This window comes from Echeneis naucrates, chromosome 7, assembly GCF_900963305.1.
Source record: "Echeneis naucrates chromosome 7, fEcheNa1.1, whole genome shotgun sequence".
Classification (NCBI taxonomy): domain Eukaryota; kingdom Metazoa; phylum Chordata; class Actinopteri; order Carangiformes; family Echeneidae; genus Echeneis; species Echeneis naucrates.
The window spans coordinates 507,281-530,812 of NC_042517.1; the positions used below are offsets into that span (position 1 = coordinate 507,281).

The following is a 23,532-nucleotide window of genomic DNA, read 5'->3' on the forward strand; positions in this document are numbered from 1 at the left end:
AGCTGCCGGAGAAAATCTCCAGATTTAGTCACTGGGACTAGAATCCAGACCAGAACCCCCCTCAGACTCCAGGAAATGACCTCACACCTACGTGGACGCTCACGTTCCCACACTGGCCTATCTGGACCAGAACTAACAGGCGTGTGGTCCAGTTCTGGGCCAGATTCAGATTTTAAGACAAACAGTTTGTGAAAAAGGAGAAAAGGATTTTATTTCATTATTAATCTTATATACAAACATTTACAGCCGTCTGTGCTGAAGTTACTGGAGGTGTTTTCCTGCTGAGGCTGAATATACGACGTACAGTAGATATATAATGAGACATGAGGAAGGAGCAGCGTCGTTAAAAACTTTAACTGTAGATTTCACTCAACTGCTGCCGAAGAGACGGAAGTCACGAAGTTAAACATGTAATGCCACAAACAAATAACGCTTCTTCCTTTTCATTCAAATTTAGTGACGACATCAAAGTTGCATCAAGACTCTTTAAGTCTGGATTCATCTGCTCCACTTCATGTTGTTTAAGATTAGCCTAGCTTAGCATCAACACTGGAGCCTGGTCTCTTCTGGCGTGATGTCATAGTGACATCATGCGTCCTGCGTCCATCAGTCAGCGAGTTGTTTCCTCAGTGCTTCTGCAGGTTGCACGTCATGTGACCCAGATGTGAGTCCAGATGTTTGGGGGGGGGCGTTACCACAGGACAGATTAATGTGATGTGCAGTGGACGGGGTGGACGTGTTGTCCTCGTCCTCACAGAGTGAGACAGACTAAGAGGAGGAAAAGTGATGAAACTAAAACGGATGACTTATTATTCATTGTTTGTGCTACATCTTTTTCTCTCTCCGCCGCCTCCATCCTGTCCTCCACCGGTGTGGAGGGGACACCTGGAGGGAGTGTCCCCGGGGCAGCGGTGTTCTCGAAGGGTGGGGGGGTGGTGTCAAGCTGGACCTCAGTTGTTCTCGGAGGACCGACCTCGTCCTCCTGTCCCTCGTCTTCGTCCTCAGGAGATGGGTTGGTCGTTGCTGGAGGAGGAAGAACTGTCCCCCACCCGTTTTCATCATCATCATCATCGTCCTCCTCTTCAGTGTCAGCAACTAGGAAACAGAGAAGGAAATAATCAGTATTTCCTCTTTGGCTAACAGAAACTGATCCGTTTCTGTTTGTTTCATCCCAAATTTATTCAATTCAACAAAAACCTGAGTTTGTTTAAAAAAAAAAAAACTGCAGAGAAGACAGGAGGAGACAAAGGAGACAGAGGACAGAGGAGACAGGAGAGGAAAGAGGAGAGGAGACAGAAGAGGAGACAGGAGAGGAGACGGAAGAGGAGACAGGAGAGGAGACAGGAGAGGAGACGGGAGAGGAGACGGAAGAGGAGACAGGAGAGGAGACAGGAGAGGAGACAGGAGAGGAGACAGGAGAGGAGACGGAAGAGGAGACAGGAGAGGAGACAGAGGACAGAGGAGACAGGAGAGGAAAGAGGAGAGGAGACAGAAGAGGAGACGGGAGAGGAGACGGAAGAGGAGACAGGAGAGAAGACAGGAGAGGAGACAGAGGACAGAGGAGATAGGAGAGGAGACAGGAGAGGAGACAGGAGAGGAGACAGGAGAGGAGACAGGAGAGGAGACGGAAGAGGAGACAGGAGAGGAGACAGAGGACAGAGGAGACAGGAGAGGAAAGAGGAGAGGAGACAGAAGAGGAGACGGGAGAGGAGACGGAAGAGGAGACAGGAGAGAAGACAGGAGAGGAGACAGAGGACAGAGGAGATAGGAGAGGAGACAGGAGAGGAGACAGGAGAGGAGACAGGAGAGGAGACAGAGGACAGAGGAGACAGAAGAGGAGACAGAAGAGGAGACAGGAGAGAAAAGATGAGAGGAGACAGAAGAGGAGACAGGAGAGGAGACAGAAGAGGAGACAGGAGAGGAGACAGGAGAGGAGACGGAAGAGGAGACAGGAGAGGAGACAGAGGACAGAGGAGACAGAAGAGGAGACAGGAGAGGAGACAGGAGAGGAGACGGAAGAGGAGACAGGAAAGGAGACAGAGGACAGAGGAGACAGGAGAGGAGACAGGAGAGGAGACAGAGGACAGAGGAGACAGAAGAGGAGACAGGAGAGGAGACAGGAGAGGAGACGGAAGAGGAGACAGGAGAGGAGACAGAGGACAGAGGAGACAGGAGAGGAGACAGGAGAGGAGACAGGAGAGGAGACGGAAGAGGAGACAGGAGAGGAGACAGAGGACAGAGGAGACAGAAGAGGAGACAGGAGAGGAGACAGAAGAGGTGACAGGAGAGGAGACAGAAGAGGAGACAGAGGACAGAGGAGACAGAAGAGGAGACAGAAGAGGAGACAGAGGACAGAGGAGACAGAAGAGGAGACAGAAGAGGAGACAGAAGAGGAGACAGAGGACTCGTACCACACAGGTTGTTTTCACATTTCTGCAGGTTTTCAGGACATCTGGAGCACCAGTCTCCTTCAACATACGGTCTCTCGTCCTCATAGTTTCCTCTGAGGACAACACACAGACACACAAAGGTTCACATTGATGAACAGTAACACAAGAACTGATCTAGGGGACACACAAACAGAGTGTCACGGTGTCCACTAGAGGGAGCTGATGTTCTAACAGCATCAAACTGCAGATAACAAACACACAGTGATCTGACTGTTGTGTTGTTGTAGTGTTGTTGGGTTGTGGTGTTGTACTGACGGAGGGAAGTAGTTGCAGACCAGGAAGGAGACTCTCTCCCAGTCCAAACCCTCCATGTTGTTGCAGAGGTGGAACGCACAACCCACTCTGTGTGTGTCTGCCCACACCATCTGAAACACACACAAACAGTTCAGCGGATACAGTCCAGAGATACAACAACAGCATCTGTGTGTGAGTGTGTCTCACCTGTGTGTAATGTCCGCACATCTTGTCCTCGTCACAGCTGTTGTTGTGGAAGTCGTAGTCCAGACGCTCTGCAGGAAACAGTGACATCAGCAATAATGACTCACTGGTGACATCACTGACCAGCTCTGACAAACAAAGATGGCAGACGGCTTCTCTGGACCAACTCACCCATGAACCATTTCTCCAGGGCCTCCCGGAGGTCCAGGGGCCCGGTCTTGGCAAACAGGTTCTCTCCGGTGTCCTCCAACTCTGAATTGTGATTCCAGATGCATTTAGCAGCGTAGCCTTCTGCGATTATCTTCAGGCTCGGGTCCCATTTCTGCCAACAGCCAATGAAAGACAAGAAGATCAGACCAGGACCCCGTTTCGTTGGACCAGGTCCAGAGACCAACAGACTGGAAGTCCAGCAGTCCTGTTAGCATGCTAACATGCTAACTACTGTATTTCATATGAGTCCATTGAAAACATGGACAGACTGTGACCTTCAGGTCGGTCCGGTGTTGGATGATGGATGACGTGATGACATGCTTTATCAAGGAAAGGTGGGAAATAAAGAGCAAAGAAATCATCCAGCTACAGTCTTATTATGTTAAAGCTTGTATGACATGACCTTTGACCCCGACTGCAGCCTGAACATGCCTGATCATGAGTCAGCAGTTCAGCAGTCTGACTCATCACACTGATCTCTGATCAGATTCAGCACGGCTGGTTAGACATGGTTAATGTCTAACCAGCTGGTTAAACTACATTGTCACACTTTCTCCTTTGCTTTGACCACTAGATGTTGCCTAGCAACAGAAGCTGATGATGAGGTCACAGTTTCTCTCTGCTGGCCAATGGTGTAACTTCATCAGTTAGTCAGTCGATGACATCAGCGGTTATCGTCCAATGAACTTTGAGGTGGATTTCATCTTCTGAGATATTTAGAGAAACAACAGGACTCTGTGTGTGTCTGTGTGTGTGTTTATTTGTCTGGTGGTGACACACAACACAAACAATAGTCAGGGGTCTCCTTCACATTCCTCTCTCTCTCTAGACTCCTCCAACATCTGGTCTGAGTTAGGACGCTCAGGTCGACACACAACGCACACACATTTAGTCGGATTGTGTTTCTGACGAGCGAGCGTCATGTGACTCTGAACCTGGAGATTAGTTATTGCGTCATCACTTCCTGTTTCCTCGTCATGACATCACACAACCTAAACTGGTCAGACTGGTTCTAGCAGTCTACAGATGTTGTTGTTCACTCTTTCACTCTCTTATCTGTTTCCTTGCCTCCTTCCCTCCCTCCTCAGTGAACACACACACAGACACTCTTGTGGTGCTCATTCATTGTCTCTAATTTTCATGTCGGTCTCTGACGCTCGTTGTTTGTCTCTCAGCTCTTTCCCAACAATCTTTCCTCCTCTGTTGCTCAGCACTGAGCTGCCCCCCCTCCATGAGGAAACGCCCGTCTGCTCCTGGAGCACCCTGAGCGTCCACTGAGCAGTGGAACAGCAGACAGCTACGTTTCATTAAAGATCCATCCGTTCTCTGACCCTAAATCAGAACTGAGAGAAATGCTCCCAGTCTGGATTCAGAAACTGAAGCTTGAAAAGAGCCGTCGGGACTTCTGGGTCTTTGTGAGGTCACAACAAATAGCCACGCCCCCGTGGACCCGCCCTCCTTCTTCAGCTGTAACCCTAACCCTAAACCAGCAGGGGGCAGATCAGAAGTCACAACAAAAGAATAATAATAATTATTCTAAATGAGCTTTTCAGACCAACTGATACACAAACAACAAACATTCAGGCCAGCTGAGTTTGTCCTGAAAGTCCTGATCCGGTCTGCAGCGTCTGAAACAGCCAATCAGCTGACCTGCCAGGTGATGATGTCATCTTTTCCAACAACAACATCGACCACCTGCCAACACAAACTGCCCCTGTCACCTGGGAATCGAACACAGCTCTCCTGTGTCATATTCCGCCCACCCTGACCTCCTCCTGGACTTTCTCTGACTACGTCAGCGTCGCCTTTCCCTTTGCTCCTGTTGTCGCCAATCTGAGCACTAGGTGTCGCCTAGCAACAGATCTGCCGATGATGTCACAGTGACAGAATGACTGAAACTGTCAGAAGAGGAAGCGTTTCCATGTGAGCGTCAGTCAGACAGCGATGACTTCACTGATTCTGTCTGAGAAACAGGAAAGGTTTTAACATAAAGATACACACGATTCACTGCTCTGTTTTATATTCAAGCTCCTCACTCTCCTAGAGTTTAACCTCTCCATTCTTTTATTTTGAAGGGTTGATATCTATGAGGAGATATGTTTGTAGTTTGACAACCCAAAAACCAACTCAGTCCAGTTTTCCATCTGAACAAGAAGAAACACAATATTTTCCTGTTTCTAATCGGCCTTATTAGTAAAACAGAAGTCTGAAGTTCTGTTTTCTTGGTCAGCATCAGATTTGATCCAAATCCAGCATCGTGTCTTTGTCTCCTTTTGTCGAATGGTGTCAGAACACAAACACACAAAGCTCTGTTTGTATCGTCCACACAACTCAGCTGTTGGACCGTTGCCTTTACTGGATCTTCAGATTAAATCGCTCCGGTGTTGAATTGAAGTGTTTTTTTGTTGTTCTCCTATAAAAGACCGAGGCGTTAATATGATGACTGCATGTTTGACTGAACCTCCTTTAATGACGTCATCTCGTGCCTTCTTCTTCTGTGGTGGTGCCAACAGTAATCATATATTTATAGTGTTTATTCAAAGCTAAACTAAAGTTCCTTTAGTTACAGTTCAACTGTCCGCTGTTTGTGCTTTTTGTCTTTTCAAGTTGCGCCATTTCAAAGAGTTGATGCATGAAATTTGGATGACGATGACACGATGACCACAAACCAAGAGAGACTCGGTTTAAGTTGACGCCTCATGACGCTGGAGTCCAACAGTCAGTGATGGTGAAAAAAAGGCACCAAATTATTATTTCAAGAAATGATGCAAGTGATCACGTGATTGGCTTTATTTTTTATTTTTACTGAAAAAAACCTCCTGCTGATGATGACGTGATCTTTGGTTCCTGAATGAGCTCGAGACGGTGGCTTCTCTGAAGCAATTCTTGTGGTGCTACTAATGCGCAACAATGTGGTGACACATCGGACTTCATGACGTTGACTTGATGTGTGCGTTGTGTATTGGATTTGGCCATATTGGGAGGATTGGAGAAATAAAATTGAATTTCCTCATATCTATAGAATCATTGTGCGGCTGATTGTGACACAGCTGATGTTTTGTGTTTGTTCTCTGGAAAACAAAAGTGTGTTCATCACAAATCAATGAATCATTGCAGACTTTGAGACGACTTTTGGACAAAATTGCTGGAGCTTAAATCCAAAAAAAGTTAAAGTTGTTCTACAGTTTTGGACCGACGGACTCATCAGACCAATGCTGTTGTCTGAGTCTGTGACGACGACCAACCTGCCGTCCGCCATGTTTTTCAAACCAGAAAAAAACATATTGGGAACAGACGGTGAAGTCAAAGAGTCTGTCAGTCACACAGTAGCCCCGCCCCCAGCCCCTCCCCTTTCCCTCTAAATGAACATCATGTTGTATTTCAGACTGAGAGCAGAGTCTCATCAGGGAGGAGGGGGGAAATTTTCCCATAGACTTCAACACAGCCTGCCTTTGATGGCCTCCTGATGGTGGTCAGTCTGCCTGGAGTCGCCCCCTGGATGTCAGATGCTCAGAGTGTGTGTGGCGTCTTACCAGCGGCATCATGGCGGAGGCGCTCGGCGTCACCGACCCTCTGTAGTGGTTGTGAAGCTCCACCAGCAGCTCCTCCTGCTCCTCGCTCAGGAAGCTCCACGCTCCGGGAACCAGCAGGGCGCCCAGCAGCAGCCAGGCCCAGAGAGGAGCCGCCCCGGGGGGCCACAGGCAGCGGCTCCACTGGTGCATGATGGGAAACCTATCCTCAACTGATCAAGTCCAGAGGAGAGTGTGTCTGTAACTGATCAACAATAGTGTGTGTGTGTGTACAATCGGCCACTTGTCTGTGTGTGTCTGTGTGTGTTCCCTCCTCGGTGCCTCTCAGCTCTGTCGATCTCTGTCTCTCTGACCGGCTTTAAGAGTTAGGGGATCCTCCCCTTCACACACGTTTCACATTACACACACTGCACCGACTGGTACGCACAACAACCCCCCCGTCCTCTCCCTCCATATTCTCTGTGTCGATCTCCTTCAGCCTCAGTTTGATTTATCAACAACAACTACAACTATCAAAGCTTTGAACGACCACACTGAGCATCAGGGGCCACCATGCAGATTTGGTGTCTTTGAGTGTTTACCTCTGTTTTTATTGGATTTTAGTACGCGGCCAATCAGCTCCAACCTCTCCTGGTTGAAAAAAAGAGAAGATGGCTGACAGCTCATAAAGCGATGGTTGGCGTCACGGTGGGTTGATTCTCGGTTCCATCCTGATTATTTCTGATTATTATGACCGTTCTCATTGTGTCAGCTGGCCTGGTGGTGTTTCTGGTCGTCCCTCGTTCATCAGCGAGAACATTGTTGGCCTGACACAGACTCTCTGTGAGCGGCTGGCATTCCCAGAGTTAGCGTTAGCGTTAGCTCTGCTGAGCTGAGGAGGCGTATTTAACTTTGGAGTCATTTTTTCTGGAAGCTAAAATCTGATCAGCCTCGTTCTTCCACCTCTATCACAGCATTCAGAAGCTGCAGGACCAGATGTTTCCCACTGAGGGTGGAGGAGACCAAACGCTGAGCTAAAAGAGCAGGAATGCTGGTCCGACTCGTCAGCTGACTCCATGCTGTTATTCTCAGGTTATTGCTGAAACGTCTCCATAAAAATCGAGTGTTTCATATCTGCTTTCGATCTGAGCGTCTCCAGGTGAACCTGTCCTGGTGCTGCAGCAACAAGTCCGAGCAGGTTTACCTGAACTGAACTGCTCAGCTAACTTGGAGCAAATCTGATGATCGGACTGACTTTTCCTTGTTATCAACAAATATGGGCAGGGCAAAGTCATCGGAGCAGATCAGAGTCCAGGACATGTTGGGCACAGATACCCTTCCTGACCCTGATTCATTTAGAGCCTGTCACTCATCTGAACGCTCGCAGTAGTTTTGTTATCATTCTTTCAGCCAAATCATCACACAGGACGCACACCCAGCTGTACCCACGGACTCACATTTCACTGTTCGACACATTCCAGTGTGTGAAACTGAATCCTGCTCTGTAACACCGACCTCGTGTTGACGCCTGCAGGGCGACACAGCACATGTGTGTCCTGACCTCCTTGTCCCACGCTGTCTCTACCCCATCGCCATGGAAACCGACTTTGACTCCCTGTGACATCCCTGTTTCGTGTGGCGGCAACAACTGACCAGGGACTTTCCAGAAACCCCTTCAGTGCCTCCTGAGGATCCTGAGAGCTTCCCAGGTCAGGTGGGACATGTAGGGTCTGCCCTGAGTCCAGGAGTGTCTCCAAGGAAGGACCCCAAAGTTGGATTTCTCTTTTTTGAAATTAATTTCGGATTTATTATTTTTGACAGAAAATGTCGCCACAGTTTTTTTTCCCTCATAACCAACATTTTATTGATTAAAACTGTCCATTTTATGTTTAGTTTAAAGAACTCAAGACTGAAACTGCTCAGAGAAAACACAAATTGTCTCCCATGAATAACAACACAAGTGGAACAACAGCAGACCAACAACTCTGCAGCTGATGTCTCACAACTGAACCACCTGAGTGACTGCAACTACACAATCAGAGTTTTAGAGAATCATGTCGCTGTAGATCTCCGTTCCAGATGTGAACACTGCAGGGCGGAGTCACCGCATCCCGCTGCAGCTGGAAGGTGAAGTGGAGCCAAAACACAAGGTTACTCATGCTCGCTCTGATGGGCGGAGCCAACCCTAAACCCCACAGATCCTCCTCAGACCACCAGAGTCTGGCTCCAGCAGCAGGCCACTCCAACAGGAGAATTTAGAGGATTCATCTGCTTCCTGTTCGTTAAGGTTAAAGTGACAGCTGGAGGCGTGGCCTGAGCTTTAGATTACTGGGAGTTAGGGGGTGGAGTCAGACACTACCTAGATGGCGCTACATGATCTCACACAGCGGCGTCCATCTTTTTTTACAGTCTGAGTCTCTCCGCTCTGAAGCACGACTTTAACAGTTGAGCTCTTGATTGGGACAAATAGGGACAACAGGAAGTTGCACAGCTCGACCTCAGGGGGCGCTCAAGCATCTACCCCCGATCAGATAACTGCCCTTGAATTTCTGATGCTAATCAGAAGAACTCAGCAGTCGTTCAAGTTTACTGATTTCCTGCTTTGCTGAATTCTGAAGCTTATTTAGTTGTAATCTGTCTTCAGGTTTGGATGAGTGAGTGAGTGATCATGAGGGAGGGGCCTTCACCTGCGCCCCCCCCCGGACCACCAGACGACCCAGGAGATGACCTGGTCCAAGTCGGCAGAATGTCAGGCAGGAGAGAGATGAGGATGAAGAAGTGGAAGTAGCTCATAAAGCTGAGGAAGAGGAGGGACAGGAGACCAGACTGGATTTTCTCTTCAGTCTCACATCAGGACTGACGATAAAGCCATCCATACATCCCAGCTGCTCCATCGCACACAGATCTATACATCATGTCAATAGTATGTGATGGTGTGTGAGTGCACTGAGCCCAGCCCATGTGATTCTGCTGTCATTGTGTGGCTGCTAATGGCTAACAGATGAGCCTGTGTGTGTGTGTAGGGTGTGGACCCTTTCAGACCTTCAGATCATGATTCGTTCATAGTGTAGGAGCCAAATCTTTCACACACACACACGTTATTTCACATCTGAGCAAAGTTGTGTGAGAGAGAGAAACAAGCAGCCATCATCGTCATCATCAGTCTGCAGAGCACATGCTCAGTGATGATGTCATAGGTACAGGAAGTGGGCTCCTCCTGGATGAGGAGATGACAACTTGCCGTCTTCGCCCTAGAACCAGAGTCCAGGATCTGGTTTCAGGTTTTAATGGTCTTGCTGGTCTATCAGGATTCTGTCGCCTCTCTTTGACTCATGTCTTTGCTGGGAAGTCGTGAACCTTCTCAGGACAAAAGAGCTGCAGCATGCTGAGACGCTGCTCCTGTCCAGACTCTGGATCAGTTCAGTTTATCCTGAGAACTGGAAGCAGGAGGCCACAACGAGCCGGCTTCTGGTTCGGGAGCAACAGGCTTTTAGATATTAATTCTTTATGTCGAGCAAAGTTTCATTCTGTCCCTGAATGTCTGAGAGTTTTTGAGCTTGTTAAGTTCCTTAAATAGTATTTTTAATTTTGGGAACCAGGAAAATAAGAAAAAACACCTGCAGCACAAACAGCTGCACAGATGGACTTCTACTTTTACCTGAAGGAAATAAAAAGTCTTCCTCAATGGAGCCTGAAAAAAGGCAGTTTAGAGTGTGTTGGAGCTGCACTGCAGTAAAATCCCTCCTGACTTCACTCCGACAGGAAACAGCTGACAGAGATTCCTCCACGTTTCTCTCCCTGTTAACGTCTGAATCTGAATCATAATCATGTTTAGACAACATGTGTCACAGTAAACTCTGAACGACAACAGCAATTCAAATGTGTTGAGTTGGATCACAAAAAGAGACTGAAAACAACAGAGAGAAGAGAAGGACAAAGAAAATCTGTCCTGAAAACAAAGTCAGTTAGTCATGATTCAGTCATTAATACAGACGGATCCAGAGATACACCCTAAAGGGGGGGGGGGGTGAAGAAAGTAAAGAAGGGACAATGGAAAGATGGATGGAGGAAAACACATGAAGACCAAAGAAAAGAAGGGAACATGGAGGAAGAGGAAGGAAGAGAACGAGGAAGAGGAAGTTTTGATGTGAAACAGAAGAAAGAAATGAAGAACAATGAATGAACGAGACCATAAACTGGTGGAGGGAGACGAAGGGAGGAGGACATGACGGGAAAATGAAAAGGTCACATAAAACAGAGGAACCCCACCCAGAGGGGGGGGGGGGGGGGGGCAAACACCACCCTAAGAGGAGGGGGGGGGCACACCACCCAAAGAGGAGGGGGGGGCACACCAACCAAAGAGGAGGGGGGGGCAAAAACCACCCAAAGAGGAGGGGGGGGCACACTACCCAAAGAGGAGGGGGGGGGCACACCAACCAAAGAGGAGGGGGGGCAAAAACCACCCTAAGAGGAGGGGGGGGCACACCAACCAAAGAGGAGGGGGGGGGCACACCACCCACCCTGAATGACGGAGGAGGGGATTTCTGACAAACAGAACCAGAATCAGAAAAAATCCAGACTCTCCTGTGGAGACAGAAACTGACCAATCAGACACACTGACTGATCGGTTTAATAGGAACCCCCCCGACACCGGACCGGACCGGATTGGACTCAGATCCAGAACATGTTGGAAACTTTCTCCGACTCTTTCTGTAGTTCAGTTTCAGTTCATGTTCATGCCACGAAAGTCAAAGCTGAAGAGTCCGAAACCTTCATCATCTCCTGACCACCAGGGGGCGACTGAAAGAAGTCAGACTGTACTGAAGTCTATGGGAAAATGTCCCTCCTCCTCCCTGATGATTTTATGGTCTCAGTCTGAAATACAACATGATGTTCATTTTTTTAAATGATGCTCCATTTAGAGGGAAACAGCAGGAAGGAGGGGAGGGGTTGTGGGCGGGGCTACAGTTTGACTGACAGACTGCACCGTCATTTGAGCTGCATTGTCACCAAAAATATCCTGGACTTCATTTTACAGTAATAATTGTGTCATCTGTGTCTGATAGAAAGCTGTTTATGTGCAGTAATAAGGAACATTGGGAGTTATTTAGATTTTCCACATGAAAAAATATGTGTTTTTCAGTGACTTCATTGCAAATGCTAAACATCTCAGCGTCTCCAACGTGATCACTGACCTGGACCTATACCGCCCCCCTGTGGTGCTGCCATCCATCACACACGGCTGGATATTCAAACTCATGTGTCATAAAAATGACCAGTGGCATCACTTCTAAATTAGAAATTCTAATATATTCAAAGTCAAAGTGCATCTGTTTGGGTTCCTCCCTTTTTTAGGAGGAATTTCAGAGTTTGACTCTAATATGAGTTTTAAAATTGCAGAAAGAGGTCCTGGTCTGGTTCCCAGCCTGGGGCCTCCAAAGACGTCCTGTTTGGATTCATTGGTGACTCTAAACCGTCCGTAGGTCTGAGTGGTTGTTGGTCTCTGTCTGGAGGGCGGGGTCAGCCTGGACCGGTCACCTTCCGTTACCCGGAAACGGATCAGAGTAGAAGAGAGATGGATGGATGATCAATAAACGAATGAAAACAGAATTTTAAATAAATAAGAATATATTTCACTTTCAGTTTAGATTAGACAAAAACAGTCAATGCAGTTTTTCACATTAACAACAAAAAATAAACATCTTTATGCTCGTAAATTTTCTTGGGGAATGATTTGATTTGATGGATGTCAGCAGGTCACCAACGGCTCATTATGTTGTCAAAATGTTCTGCTTTAGTCAGCCGCCAACTCCAGAGTTCCTGAGGTCGGATGATTGGATGTCAGTCGGGCCTGGGTGGCGAGCATCAGGTGTTGTCACTGAAAACTTGCCCTAGGATGGAAAATCGAGCAGTGAATGGCTGAACGGGACAGGACAGCAGCGGGGGTGTCTTCTTCTCCCCAGGTTTCAGAGCAATGCTCTCTGATTGGCCAGGGGGCGGCCCTTCTGTCTCTTTGGACTCTGATTGGCGGTCTTCCTTCCCCACGGGCTGTGACAGGCTGAGCAGGATGTCATGGAGGTCCTGTTGGTCCTGAGCGTGGCGGCTGCAGCAGTACAGTGCCGCAGGGTCCAGAGGGTGAGCTTCCGTGTTGAATATGAACCCCCCCGCACCTAAAACACACTGCCCCCCCTCACCACCCGCCTCCCAAAATCCATCCCCTTCAGTCCCCCCTCCGTGCAGGAAGTGGGTGGGGTCAAAGAGCAGGTACAGATACTTGACGGTTTCAGCGAGGAAGAAGGACTCCATCCTGTTGTCCAGCTGGTGGTCTCGCAGGTCTTTAACCTGCAGGAGGACAACATGTGATCCAGCAGAGGGACGGTATTAATATAAAACCTGGACCACATGGAGCTCTACCTTCAGACTGATTTATAAATTCCAGCTTACTGAAGTTCTGCTTTGAGATTTTAAATTCCAAAAAAGGTTCTTAGCTCCCTCTCAGCGAAATGACGTGCTATGTTTTTCCAGGTCTTGTCATGTGACCTGCAGACTCACACTGGCGTATCCACAGGGCGTCTTGGCGATCTTCTCAATGGACTCCAGCGCGTCGAGGCCCAGCTGCAGGTAGGTGTGGTCACCTGTGGCTCTGAACAGGTACATGGCACTTTCTATCAGTTCTGGAGAACAAACAGAGTTTAGAGTTTGGTTTTCAGGAAAAGAGTCTGAGACGTTTACATTCAATGATCTAATCATTTACAGCAGACCTGGTCTCAGTGGGTATCCTTCTCGCTTGTCCACAGTGTAACCCTGAGGGATGCTGTAAAACTCAGGCAGACCTCCAAATTGTCTCCACACTGAGTAATAGTTCTGGAAAGTTCTCACAGCACCGTCCAGGTTCCCCAACAAGGACTGAAACCAGATCAGGACCAGCAGGGAAAAAAGAATCAACTTACACCATTTGAAGCTTTCCTTCAGTCACAAAACACAAGATTAATACAGATTTTTCACTTTGAAAGGAAAACCATTCATGATCTTAACCTTTAGTTTGCTGATGGCAGGAATTATTTTGAAGTTTTAGAAAATGAGACCTGTTTCTGAGAACTGATGCAGGTCTGATAACCCCAACAGAAGGACCTGTGAGGACCACACAACCCTGAACCTTTCTGCCGTACCTGCAGGCCGGGCCAGAACGCCTCCAGGGACTGGAAGACCGGCATGGACACGGTTCCTTTGTGCATCTGGACCCACAGGTACCAGTCATCAAACCGAGTGTAGTTCTGAATGGCCCGGTCGTACTCTGGGGAAAGAGGAGGAAGTTTGTTCCTGTGTCTGTTGACAGGATGAGGGCGTGGTGTGTATGGCGTGTTACCCAGGAACATGTTGAGAAGCTCCTCGTCCTGCAGCATGATTGCTCCTTTCACCAGATACTCAAAGTACGAGTCGACTCCGGCCCCGATGCCAGCGTCCTGTGCCACCCATTTCTTGGACACAATGTCGATGTGGTTCCCCACCTGGACGGACAAATGTGAGACACACCACTTAGATTTCATCTTTATCATCTTTCTGGATGAAATGAACAACCAGCTCCTTCTGATTTTAACACCACACTTATTGAATATGATCGAAGAGCACCGGTTCCTTCTACAACAACAAACAAACAAACAAACAACACAGGTTTCATAAACCTGTAGACCCTCAGCCATTCATGGACAAAGTGTGCGTTGTTGTCTCCCTCATGTGCCATTAAAGCTGTGACACTTTGAGCACAAACATGTATTTTAGATAATTAGCTAAACAGAATTAATCTGAAGGAGAAGTTGGAGTGTTAAAATGTAGACATGAAGAACAGCTGATCAGCTAAAACTGAAATTAATAGTTGACAGGAAGATATTTCAAGCCTGAAGTAGAAACAGGCATGTGACCTAGTTACCAGTCCAATGTCCGATCTGGTCTTCCACAGGGCCCTCAGAGCTCGGCGGGCTACGTTTTCAAACATTGCGTCTCCAGTCAGTCGACTCAGCGTTGCAAACTCCAGGATGAAGGTTCCCACACCGGCAGTGCAGGTGACAGGAGTCTCAGTGGGGCTGACGCCACGAAGCAGGTTGACCGTACCGTAAGGCATACCGGTGGGAGTCTGAAACGCTGAGACCACCCAGAGAGTCACATCCTGCAATTTATTTCAAGTCAAAATACTTTCAAATAGAAGAACACAGGTTGTTTGGACCGTAAATAAATGTGTGTTTACTCATAAACTTCATAGTCTCTGTACGATCACAGCAGGAGTTCGGTTCACTTTGCTGGCAGTAAGTCAGACCTGATCCAGACTGTTTGTTACTGTTATGGGGACCACAGCAGTTCCCTCTTGCTCTTTTCGTGATGTTTTCCTGTTGATTCCTTCCACCCAGAACCTTCAGGATTTACTGGGACGGTTTGAAGTTGAGTGTGAAGCGGCTGGGATGAAAATCTGTGCCTCCAAATCTGAGCTCATGGTTCTGGGCTGGAACAGGATGCTTTCCCCTCTCCAGGTCGGAGGATGGTCCTTGCCTAGAGCGGAGGAGCTTAAGTATCTTGGGATCTTATTCACAAAGGATGGAAGGATGCAGCGGCAGCAGTGAAGTGGTCGATTTATTGGTCTGTGGTGATGAATAAGGAGCTGAGCCGAAAGGTGAAGCTTTCCATTTACCAGTCAGTCTACGTTCCTACCTTCACCTTTGGGTCATCACCGAAAGGATAAGATCCCTGATGTAAGCAGCTGAAATGAATTTCCTTCAGAGACAGAGGACGGAGCTCGTAGTGGAGCTGCTGCCCCTCCACATTGAAAGCCAGCTGAGGTGGATAGAGCGTTGTTTTGGACGTCTCATGACCCACTCTGTGAGAGGACCGGGACATGGAAGAGCCTGAGGAAGTGTCTGAGGAGAGGCCCCTGGACGGACGGACGGACAGCACCCTGTGTATGTGCGTGTGTTTTGTGTGAGAGTGTTTATACCAGGGAGCAGCTTCCTGGCAGCGTCCTCAGCCATCCTCAGCAGAGGCCCTGAACAAGGCCAACCAGGCTCCAGCTCCATCCCTGCTCTGCCTGCCAACAGGTGGGCTGACAGCAGACCACCCACCACTACACACACACACACACACACACACAGCAGATTAAGCACTGTGCGTGCAGAGAATACTCCAGACTCCCCCCCCCTCTGTACCTCTGATGTTGGTTTCAAACACAGACGCATTGACGTCAATGTCGAAGTCCACGGTGTCCTGGAGGAGCGACGCCACGCGCTGAAACTCTGTTTGGTTTCCCAAAACCTTCACAGATACAATGAAGACAAAAAAACTAATTCTGTCACTCAACTGAAAGCGTCCGTACATCTGAATGCAGCATGATGCAGTATAAAATAGATGTTTCAGATCTTACCATCAGAGTGTCCAGAGCATCGATCAGGGTGAGGGAGAAACTGTGGAGGGGAGGGAATCGTAAGGATTCAGTGAGACCGAACAACTGAAAAAACATTTTACAGCATTTTGGTAATTTATGTTTTTGTGATGTTTCCATAGAGTTGTAATTTAAAGGTAAAATATAAAACAAATTAATCAAACAAAAAATGGAACACTCTTTTTTCTTCTTATTAGAAAAGGTCCAAACATGTTGGTCTAAATCTGGAGGACACTTTATTTTGAAATGGGCTACTTCTGCCTCTGGGTTGTCACCTTACCTGCCCCAGGTGTCTTGTCCATCACAGGTCAGTGGGCGGAGCTCATCGTAGGGGAAGGCGTTGTCAAGGTAACTGTTGTAGGCGTGGTAGAACATGGACTTGATGCGCTGTCTGAAACATGGACTGAGTTCACCTTTGACCTTTAGGAGCCTTTAGTTAAAATAAATGTAAAGGTCCAGACTGTACCTGATTCCTGCCATCTCCTCCTCGGTGAACGGACGGGCCGCCGCAGCGGACAGCAGCCAAAACACCAGCACCTGAAACCCGGGAGGACGCATGGACAGACCCGGAGACAGACCAGAACACAGACCGGGTCAGACCGGATCAGACCCGGAGACAGACCCGGAGACAGACCACAACACAGAACGGCTCAGACCGGATCAGACCCGGAACAGACCAGAACACAGACCGGGTCAGACCGGATCAGACCCGGAGACAGACCCGGAGACAGACCACAACACAGAACGGCTCAGACCGGATCAGACCCGGAGACAGACCAGAACACAGACCGGGTCAGACCGGATCAGACCCGGAGACAGACCCAGAGACAGACCAGAACACAGACCGGGTCAGACCGGATCAGACCCGGAGACAGACCAGAACACAGACCGGGTCAGACCGGATCAGAGCCGGAGACAGACCAGAACACAGACCGGGTCAGACCGGATCAGACCCGGAGACAGACCCGGAGACAGACCACAACACAGCCCGGGTCAGACCCGGAGACAGACCAGAACACAGCCCGGGTCAGACCGGATCGACCAGAGACCGGGAGCCGAAGGTAGGACTGAAGAACCGGGGTTCCGGTGTTCGGTTAGTTTATCCTGTTGCTGTGCAGCTGCCAGGAACCAGGAAGTGAGCAGTTGGCGCATGCGCTTTTCGGTGCGCTTACGAGTTTTTTTTTTTTTTTTTTTTGTGCTTTATTGTACAGGAAGTGATGAACAAAAGACAGACTGATGATCGATAGATTAAGTGATTGAGTGAAGGCTGCATATAATCAACACATCCTGTTGTATCTACAATAAACACACATATTAGAAACTAGGCAGTAACTCTGACTGCACAAAAAGTGTGTGTCCGTCGTTCCTTATTGTCCTCTCTCTCAAAATTGATTCGTAGGCAGCTGGACTTGTATTTGTCTATGGAGACGTTTCGCCTCTTATCCAAGGGGGTTCATCAGTTCATGCTTGTTGGTCTACTAGTCCGCACTAGTTTGACCAAGACAGTGGAGAAAGACCCAGGTGTTCACCTAAGTACCTGTGGAAGTACTGGTTTCACTTCACCATTGTTGGTGTCATGTGGTCGACGGTCGTCGGGGTCAGGCGTACTCCTGTTGGTGTCACAGGTGGTCGACGGTCGTCGGGGTCAGGCGTACTCCTGTTGGTGTCATGTGGTCGACGGTCGTCGGGGTCAGGCGTACTCCTGTTGGTGTCATGGTCAACGGTCGTCGGGGTCAGGCGTACTCCTGTTGGTGTCATGTGGTCGACGGTCGTCGGGGTCAGGCGTACTCCTGTTGGTGTCATGTGGTCGATGGTCGTCGGGGTCAGGCGTACTCCTGTTGGTGTCATGTGGTCGACGGTCGTCGGGGTCAGGCGTACTCCTGTTGGTGTCATGTGGTCGACGGTCGTCGGGGTCAGGCGTACTCCTGTTGGTGTCATGTGGTCGACGGTCGTCGGGGTCAGGCGTACTCCTGTTGGTGTCATGTGGTCGACGGTCGTCGGGGTCAGGCGTACTCCTGTTGGTGTCATGGTCGACGGTCGTCGGGGCCAGGCGTACTCCTGTTGGTGTCATGTGGTCGACGGTCGTCGGGGTCAGGCGTACTCCTGTTGGTGTCATGTGGTCGATGGTCGTCGGGGCCAGGCGTACTCCTGGTGAATGACGATCGTTGACAGTCGTCTGAGGTTCAGTTGTTGATTCTCCTGGGTACAGATGGAAGGGCGACGTTGTAAATGGGAGATAGGTGGTGTCGCAGACGCCCTCCCCTGTTCAGGGATCTTTCACACCATCTGTCCTCTCTGTCCAGGATCTTGACATTGCTGTCTTCAAAGTGTGTACATTTTCCTTTAGGTGGGAATAGACAGCTGAGACTGGACCTGAGGAGTTGGGCCATGTGTTTGTGTAAAGGCTGTTTCGTCTCCCTGATATATACGCCCTTTAATTCTTCACTGCGTTGGACAGCATACCAGGCTGCTGTGTTGGTTGTGTGGTACCTTGTCCTTGGGATGTACCAGTCTTTGCCTGAGAGTGTTACTGGGTTTGAAACTTACAGGGATTTGATGTTTGTTAAAAATCCTCCTGACAAAACCCAGTTTTGTCACAGTGGGCTAATATTTTGTTGATCAGTTGAATACACAACTAGTTGTGTTGTTTTATGCTGTGCGTTTTTGTTGTGCATCTCTGCATTGTGTTGCACTGCCTGGTGTGTACTGTGAGCTGTGGGACACATATGAATACGTTATGAATCTCTCTATCACTCTGTAGTCTTTATATTTTGTTAATATTGTCGTTTGCTCCTCCATTGTCAAACATGCAGCTCTTTGTGTCTTTTCCATGATCTGACTGGTCGGATCCAACTGAACCGGATGGGAAACTCTGGGTTCAGTTAGAAGTGTAGCCGGCTTGGGGACACCGCTGGTCCAGATTATGGATGTCTGGATAAGTGCAGCCAGATAATGAAATCAGATGTTAATCCATCTTTGGGAGACAAACCCCAGATATTCACATTTAATCTGGATCTGCTGCCATTTGACTAAAAGTTACTTGGCCTGTTTTCTGAGGCATTACTTCCCTTTTTCAGCCGTGATTTGAATCATATTTGTTTATTTACGCATATTCAGGAGTATTTACAATGAGACCTTTTCTTTTTTAAAAGTTTGACATCAGAGGAGCTTCATGTGTCACTTGAAGGAACATTTCTGAAATTTCTCACCTTGGGAGTTTCTGAATGTGATTTTACTTTGTTTTGGAGTTTAGGTAACTAATGTTCAGTATATCCAGCCTGTTAGCTGATAGCAAGTCTTTTCCAGTGTTGGTGTGACTTTTCATCACGAATATAAAATAAGCTTATTTTTAGGAAAGACTTAAATTACATGCTCAGTCAAAAGCTATGAGACAATGGAGGATTAGAAACACATTTTGACATCAATATGGACGGTTTTACTTGAATTTGTTTTCTATCATAGACTAGAGGGGAAAACAACATTCACAAGCTGTCCGTCCATCTACATTATTCAAAATATAGTCACATAGATTCATTATTTCCATATCTAATTTGCATAAAACAGAAGAACTTTCAGCCAATATGTGCATTTCCACCTAGTTGTAACATTTTTGCATTTCCAGTCACAGAGGAAGTGAGACAAACTGGGAAGAACACAACAAAATGATCAACAAAGTTCTTCTGAGCATCGTAGCTGCATCAGGCAAGTGTTTTAGAAATATTTCCTACAGTTGTTTATTCATTTCCATCTTAATATCACTCTTTCTTTGTGATTAGAATATATTCCACTTTAAACATGATTAATTTTCTCATGAAGATGTTCCTTCAATTCATTTGATGGCAATTAAAATATAATGCCCATAACAGTAATAATGTGCTGTGATAATATTTTATTATTACTGCGACTTTGATATTTGGATTTTATATTACATTTTACATTTTATGTCAAACTGTTCATCAAACAGTCGTGACAGCTCATTAAACATTCAGTTCTCCTTGAAGAAATGTCTGCATATCGGTGCCTCATCATGTTTTTATTTTTCTCAGGAAGTGATTGAATTTCAAATAATTAAGAAAATGGAGCTGATTCTACACTCTTTTGAGATTTTTTAAAACCCCTTTCCAGACTGTCGAGCTGCTCCAGTCTTCTTTCTGGAGGTCTCAGGCAGCTCTTTTGATCTCCCCACAGCATTCGCTCTCATTTTAACAGCCATGAGCACACCAGACTAAATGTCCGAGGTTTAGAGAGGAAAAGCCTCCATCAAAGTACCGAGTAACGATGTTCTAATCATGAGCACGATGAGCATGATGTGATAAATGTGGGTGTGTCCTAATTTATTGCTCACAGAAATAGTGTTTTTTTAGTCTTCAGTTTGAATTATTTAGTTATATTACTGAGCCTCCCAGTATTGTTAAAATTGATGTTAAATGTATTCATGTCCAACTATGTCAACAAACACACAGGCTTTAATAGGGTGTGTCATTCTTTCACATGACTGTATGATGTCACCACAGCGCTGTGGGCTGTGACATCACTTCCTGCCCGTCAGTACCGTTTTGTTTATGAGAAAAAGAACATAACAGAAGCTCAAAGATACTGCAGAGAGAAACACACCAACCTGGCCTCTATAGACAGCATGCAGGATGTGAACATCTTGACCGCTATGGTGAATCGAACCCAACTGCAAACCTCAGGCTCAGGCTCAGTAAGTTTTATCTCCACTAATGTTCTCAGTTACTTGTATTTTACTTTGTTATTTCCAAAACCAGTGGATTCCGTTGGGTATCACCTTTCCATTTGTTACTGGCTGACAAAAGTCTCATTTCTTCACTTGTACAAAGATTTTATTTAATCTTTAAGCAAATGTGTATTTTCTTTGCCAATAAGAACAAAATGTTCCTATTAATATATTATTTAAATGTTCTTAATGTAGGAGAGAAAGAAGTGAAATGTTTTTCTGAAATATACTGGATAGAACTGAAAATAAAGCAAACACACAAAACTTCAGTAAATCCTTTAAAAGTTGATGACGGTAAAATTAATGGTTCATATTTGAGGCTAATGATCAGATGTGGTTTCCAGTTGGCCTGGATTGGGCTGCATCGTGGAGTCGCCACCTGGAAGTGGTCGCTGCTCAACCTGACTTTCTACAAAAAGGGAGAAGCTGAGTTCAGAAACTGGAGAACTGGAGAACCAAACAATTGTGGCGGAAGCGAAGATTGTGGAATGATGTTGAGTGATGGAATGTGGAATGATGAATCATGTGCAGTGCTTCAATTGCCAATCTGCATCAATGTCAACAGTGAGGATTTTATCAGGATAACTGACATAGACATCTACCTTGACTAGACTTTATGTTTTTAAATATCATTTCTACACCTGGATGAGAAACTCTCAACACTTTACTGTGATCTGATTTCAGGCTCGAATGAGATTTTCATCCTCATGAACAAATTGATGAACTGGAACGAAGCTCAGAAATACTGCAGAGAACGATACACAGACCTGGTTAGTGTGAGAAACTCTGAGGAAAACCAGAAGGTAAAGGATCTGATCCCTGATAGACGGGGAGCCTGGATAGGCCTTTTCAAAGACGACTGGAAGTGGTTGGATGGAAGTAATTCCACATTTAGAAACTGGGAGAAAACTCAACCTAATAACAATTTTGGTTCTGAGAATTGTGCAGTAATGTCTTTTGGGCAACACGGGAAGTGGCACGACTGGCCATGTACTGAGGAGAAAGCATTCATTTGTTATGGTAGGTCATGACTCTTTCAATTGACTTGAACTGCAGATGCAGAGGAAGAGGCTGATGCTGATAATGCTAAGATGCTAATGGCTAATGGTTAGCTGGTAAATGTTAAATATTAACAGGTATTTTCCTGAATGCAGAGATTTAGTCTGAACTGAATAAAGTTATTTTTCTATTTCTTCACTCTGAACTCAGCATCCCTCTGTTCAAGTTGGAGGTCATTATTCATGTTATGATTTCTACAAGAATGCTAACATTGAAAAGTGGGAAATTTGTAACCGATGAAACTTTTGTGTTTTTAAAGACTCGGTTGTTTCAAAGAAAGTGTTTATCAGAGTGAAGCTGATAGAAAGTCAAGCCTCTTTGGATCTGAATCAAGCTAATGTGACAGAAGACATCTTGAACCAGGTGAGTTCTTTTCTTTCCACCTTTATTCAGCTCAGTCACACTGAGAGAGGGGGGGTGGTTCAGGTCCAGGTCCTGATGTCTGCTCCACCAGGCGAACAGCTGACTTTTGTAAAATTCAGGATTTCTTCTAATGACACTGTCAACGGGTTCTTTGAAGATTTCTTCTGAATCGTGTGGAAAATAACCACTTTTTAACTCTTCCCTTCAAGTCTCATGGCAGCTCATTTGTTATTTCAGTTTGGATCCCATTTTATTTTTATTCGGTACATTTATTATGAGGTGAATATGATGACCACAGCGTGTATCCTGCTGTCATCCTGCCTGGGAGACAGTTATATATCAGTCAGGCAACCTGCAGCAAGAGAAACAAGCGGCTGAATTTGAAGAAAGGTTTTGTGAGGAGGTCCCTTTAAAAGTCACATTCACTCTTAGTTCTTTTTAAATAGATGCCGCCAGTTTGACTTGAGTCAGTAAACTTTGCAAATGGATGATGAGTTAATAAGGAACCTCTCTGTTATTGACATTCAGGACAGTAAAAGTTTTTTTCTGTCAGCTCAAACAGAAGTTGAAGGACAAAGGAGTGGATGAAGACACATTCCAACTGAGCTGGAGGAAACAGTCGGACGGAAAGATCTTCCACAAGGAAAGAAAGAAGAAGACGAACATTTCCACAAAACATGAGCTGTAATCGTTGAGTGTTGTTCAAGATCGACTTTTCCTTCTTCCTTTAAACTTGTGAAGTTTTGTCTGAACATGTTTCTATTACTTAGAAAAGGAGGGACTTTATAGATCCCTGAATGATTCCTTTTTTTTTTAGATTTCTTCTTTGCATTTTATTGTCTTGTTGAGGCCGATTGAGTATCGAGGTGGTGGAATATTTCAGGTAATGTTAAACTTTCTAAACTTTTTAAGGCCTGATCTTTGAGTTAATGCAGTGATAGCCAACAAAAAACATTTTATCCTTCATACATCTGCTCCTTGCTTATATAATCAGATAGATGAACTTTTCTCTGAAGTTGAAGTACATTGTCTTTGATTAATTTCCCATAAATCAGTAGATTCCCGTTCACATATAATGAATCAGAATAAATGTTTCCCTGGTTAAAAATGTACGATAACCTGTAGTTAATGTGTTCCTCTGTTTACACCTACTCCATCCTGATTGTGTCTGCATGTAGCTGTGCTTGTTTGTTTGTCTCATTATTTATTCATGAGATATATATTCTGAATTTATTAGGTAGAAAGGTTTTCAAAGAAAAAATGTTTTATGCAAACAAACATCGACTACTCATAATAGCTTTATTTATATGGAACCTTTCAAAACAGGATGGCAAAAACAAA

At 46.4% G+C, this 23,532-nt stretch overlaps 3 protein-coding genes and 1 long non-coding RNA gene across 6 annotated transcripts; 2 read left to right on the forward strand and 2 right to left on the reverse strand.

Moving 5' to 3' along the window:
• Nucleotides 1-203: 203 nt before the first annotated feature.
• Nucleotides 204-7,005, reverse strand: LOC115046557 (peptidase inhibitor 16). The gene is made up of 6 exons (XM_029507008.1): nt 6,632-7,005; nt 3,060-3,210; nt 2,892-2,959; nt 2,706-2,815; nt 2,412-2,503; nt 204-1,095 (listed from the first exon to the last, which is right to left on the reverse strand). The coding sequence occupies exons 1-6, from the start codon at nt 6,818-6,820 to the stop codon at nt 752-754; spliced, it is 954 nt and encodes a 317-aa protein (XP_029362868.1). The 5' UTR covers nt 6,821-7,005; the 3' UTR covers nt 204-751.
• A 67-nt stretch (nt 7,006-7,072) lies between these two features.
• LOC115045961 (uncharacterized) lies at nt 7,073-16,102 on the forward strand. The gene is made up of 6 exons (XR_003840910.1): nt 7,073-7,315; nt 7,582-7,699; nt 13,133-13,228; nt 13,733-13,854; nt 13,944-14,129; nt 14,565-16,102. It is a non-coding gene; the product is annotated as an uncharacterized LOC115045961 (long non-coding RNA).
• edem2 (ER degradation enhancer, mannosidase alpha-like 2) lies at nt 12,223-17,165 on the reverse strand. Of its 2 annotated transcripts, XM_029505975.1 has the most exons (11): nt 16,498-17,165; nt 16,312-16,422; nt 16,014-16,053; nt 15,799-15,904; nt 15,591-15,716; nt 14,535-14,746; nt 13,974-14,115; nt 13,777-13,901; nt 13,369-13,513; nt 13,160-13,281; nt 12,223-12,949 (listed from the first exon to the last, which is right to left on the reverse strand). In XM_029505975.1, the coding sequence occupies exons 1-11, from the start codon at nt 16,587-16,589 to the stop codon at nt 12,473-12,475; spliced, it is 1,698 nt and encodes a 565-aa protein (XP_029361835.1). In that variant the 5' UTR covers nt 16,590-17,165; the 3' UTR covers nt 12,223-12,472. The 2 variants fall into 2 exon arrangements, with proteins under 2 accessions (XP_029361835.1, XP_029361834.1); XM_029505974.1 differs by having other exon boundaries at nt 13,777-14,115.
• Nucleotides 16,412-23,492, forward strand: LOC115045959 (mannose-binding protein C-like). 2 transcript variants are annotated; one of them, XM_029505977.1, is made up of 7 exons: nt 16,412-17,092; nt 19,654-20,349; nt 20,546-20,736; nt 21,114-21,333; nt 21,454-21,789; nt 22,088-22,191; nt 22,745-23,490. In XM_029505977.1, the coding sequence occupies exons 3-7, from the start codon at nt 20,668-20,670 to the stop codon at nt 22,877-22,879; spliced, it is 864 nt and encodes a 287-aa protein (XP_029361837.1). In that variant the 5' UTR covers nt 16,412-17,092; nt 19,654-20,349; nt 20,546-20,667; the 3' UTR covers nt 22,880-23,490. The 2 variants fall into 2 exon arrangements, with proteins under 2 accessions (XP_029361837.1, XP_029361836.1); XM_029505976.1 differs by having other exon boundaries at nt 16,500-17,092; nt 19,654-19,733; nt 22,745-23,492.
• The last annotated feature ends 40 nt before the right edge of the window (nt 23,493-23,532 follow it).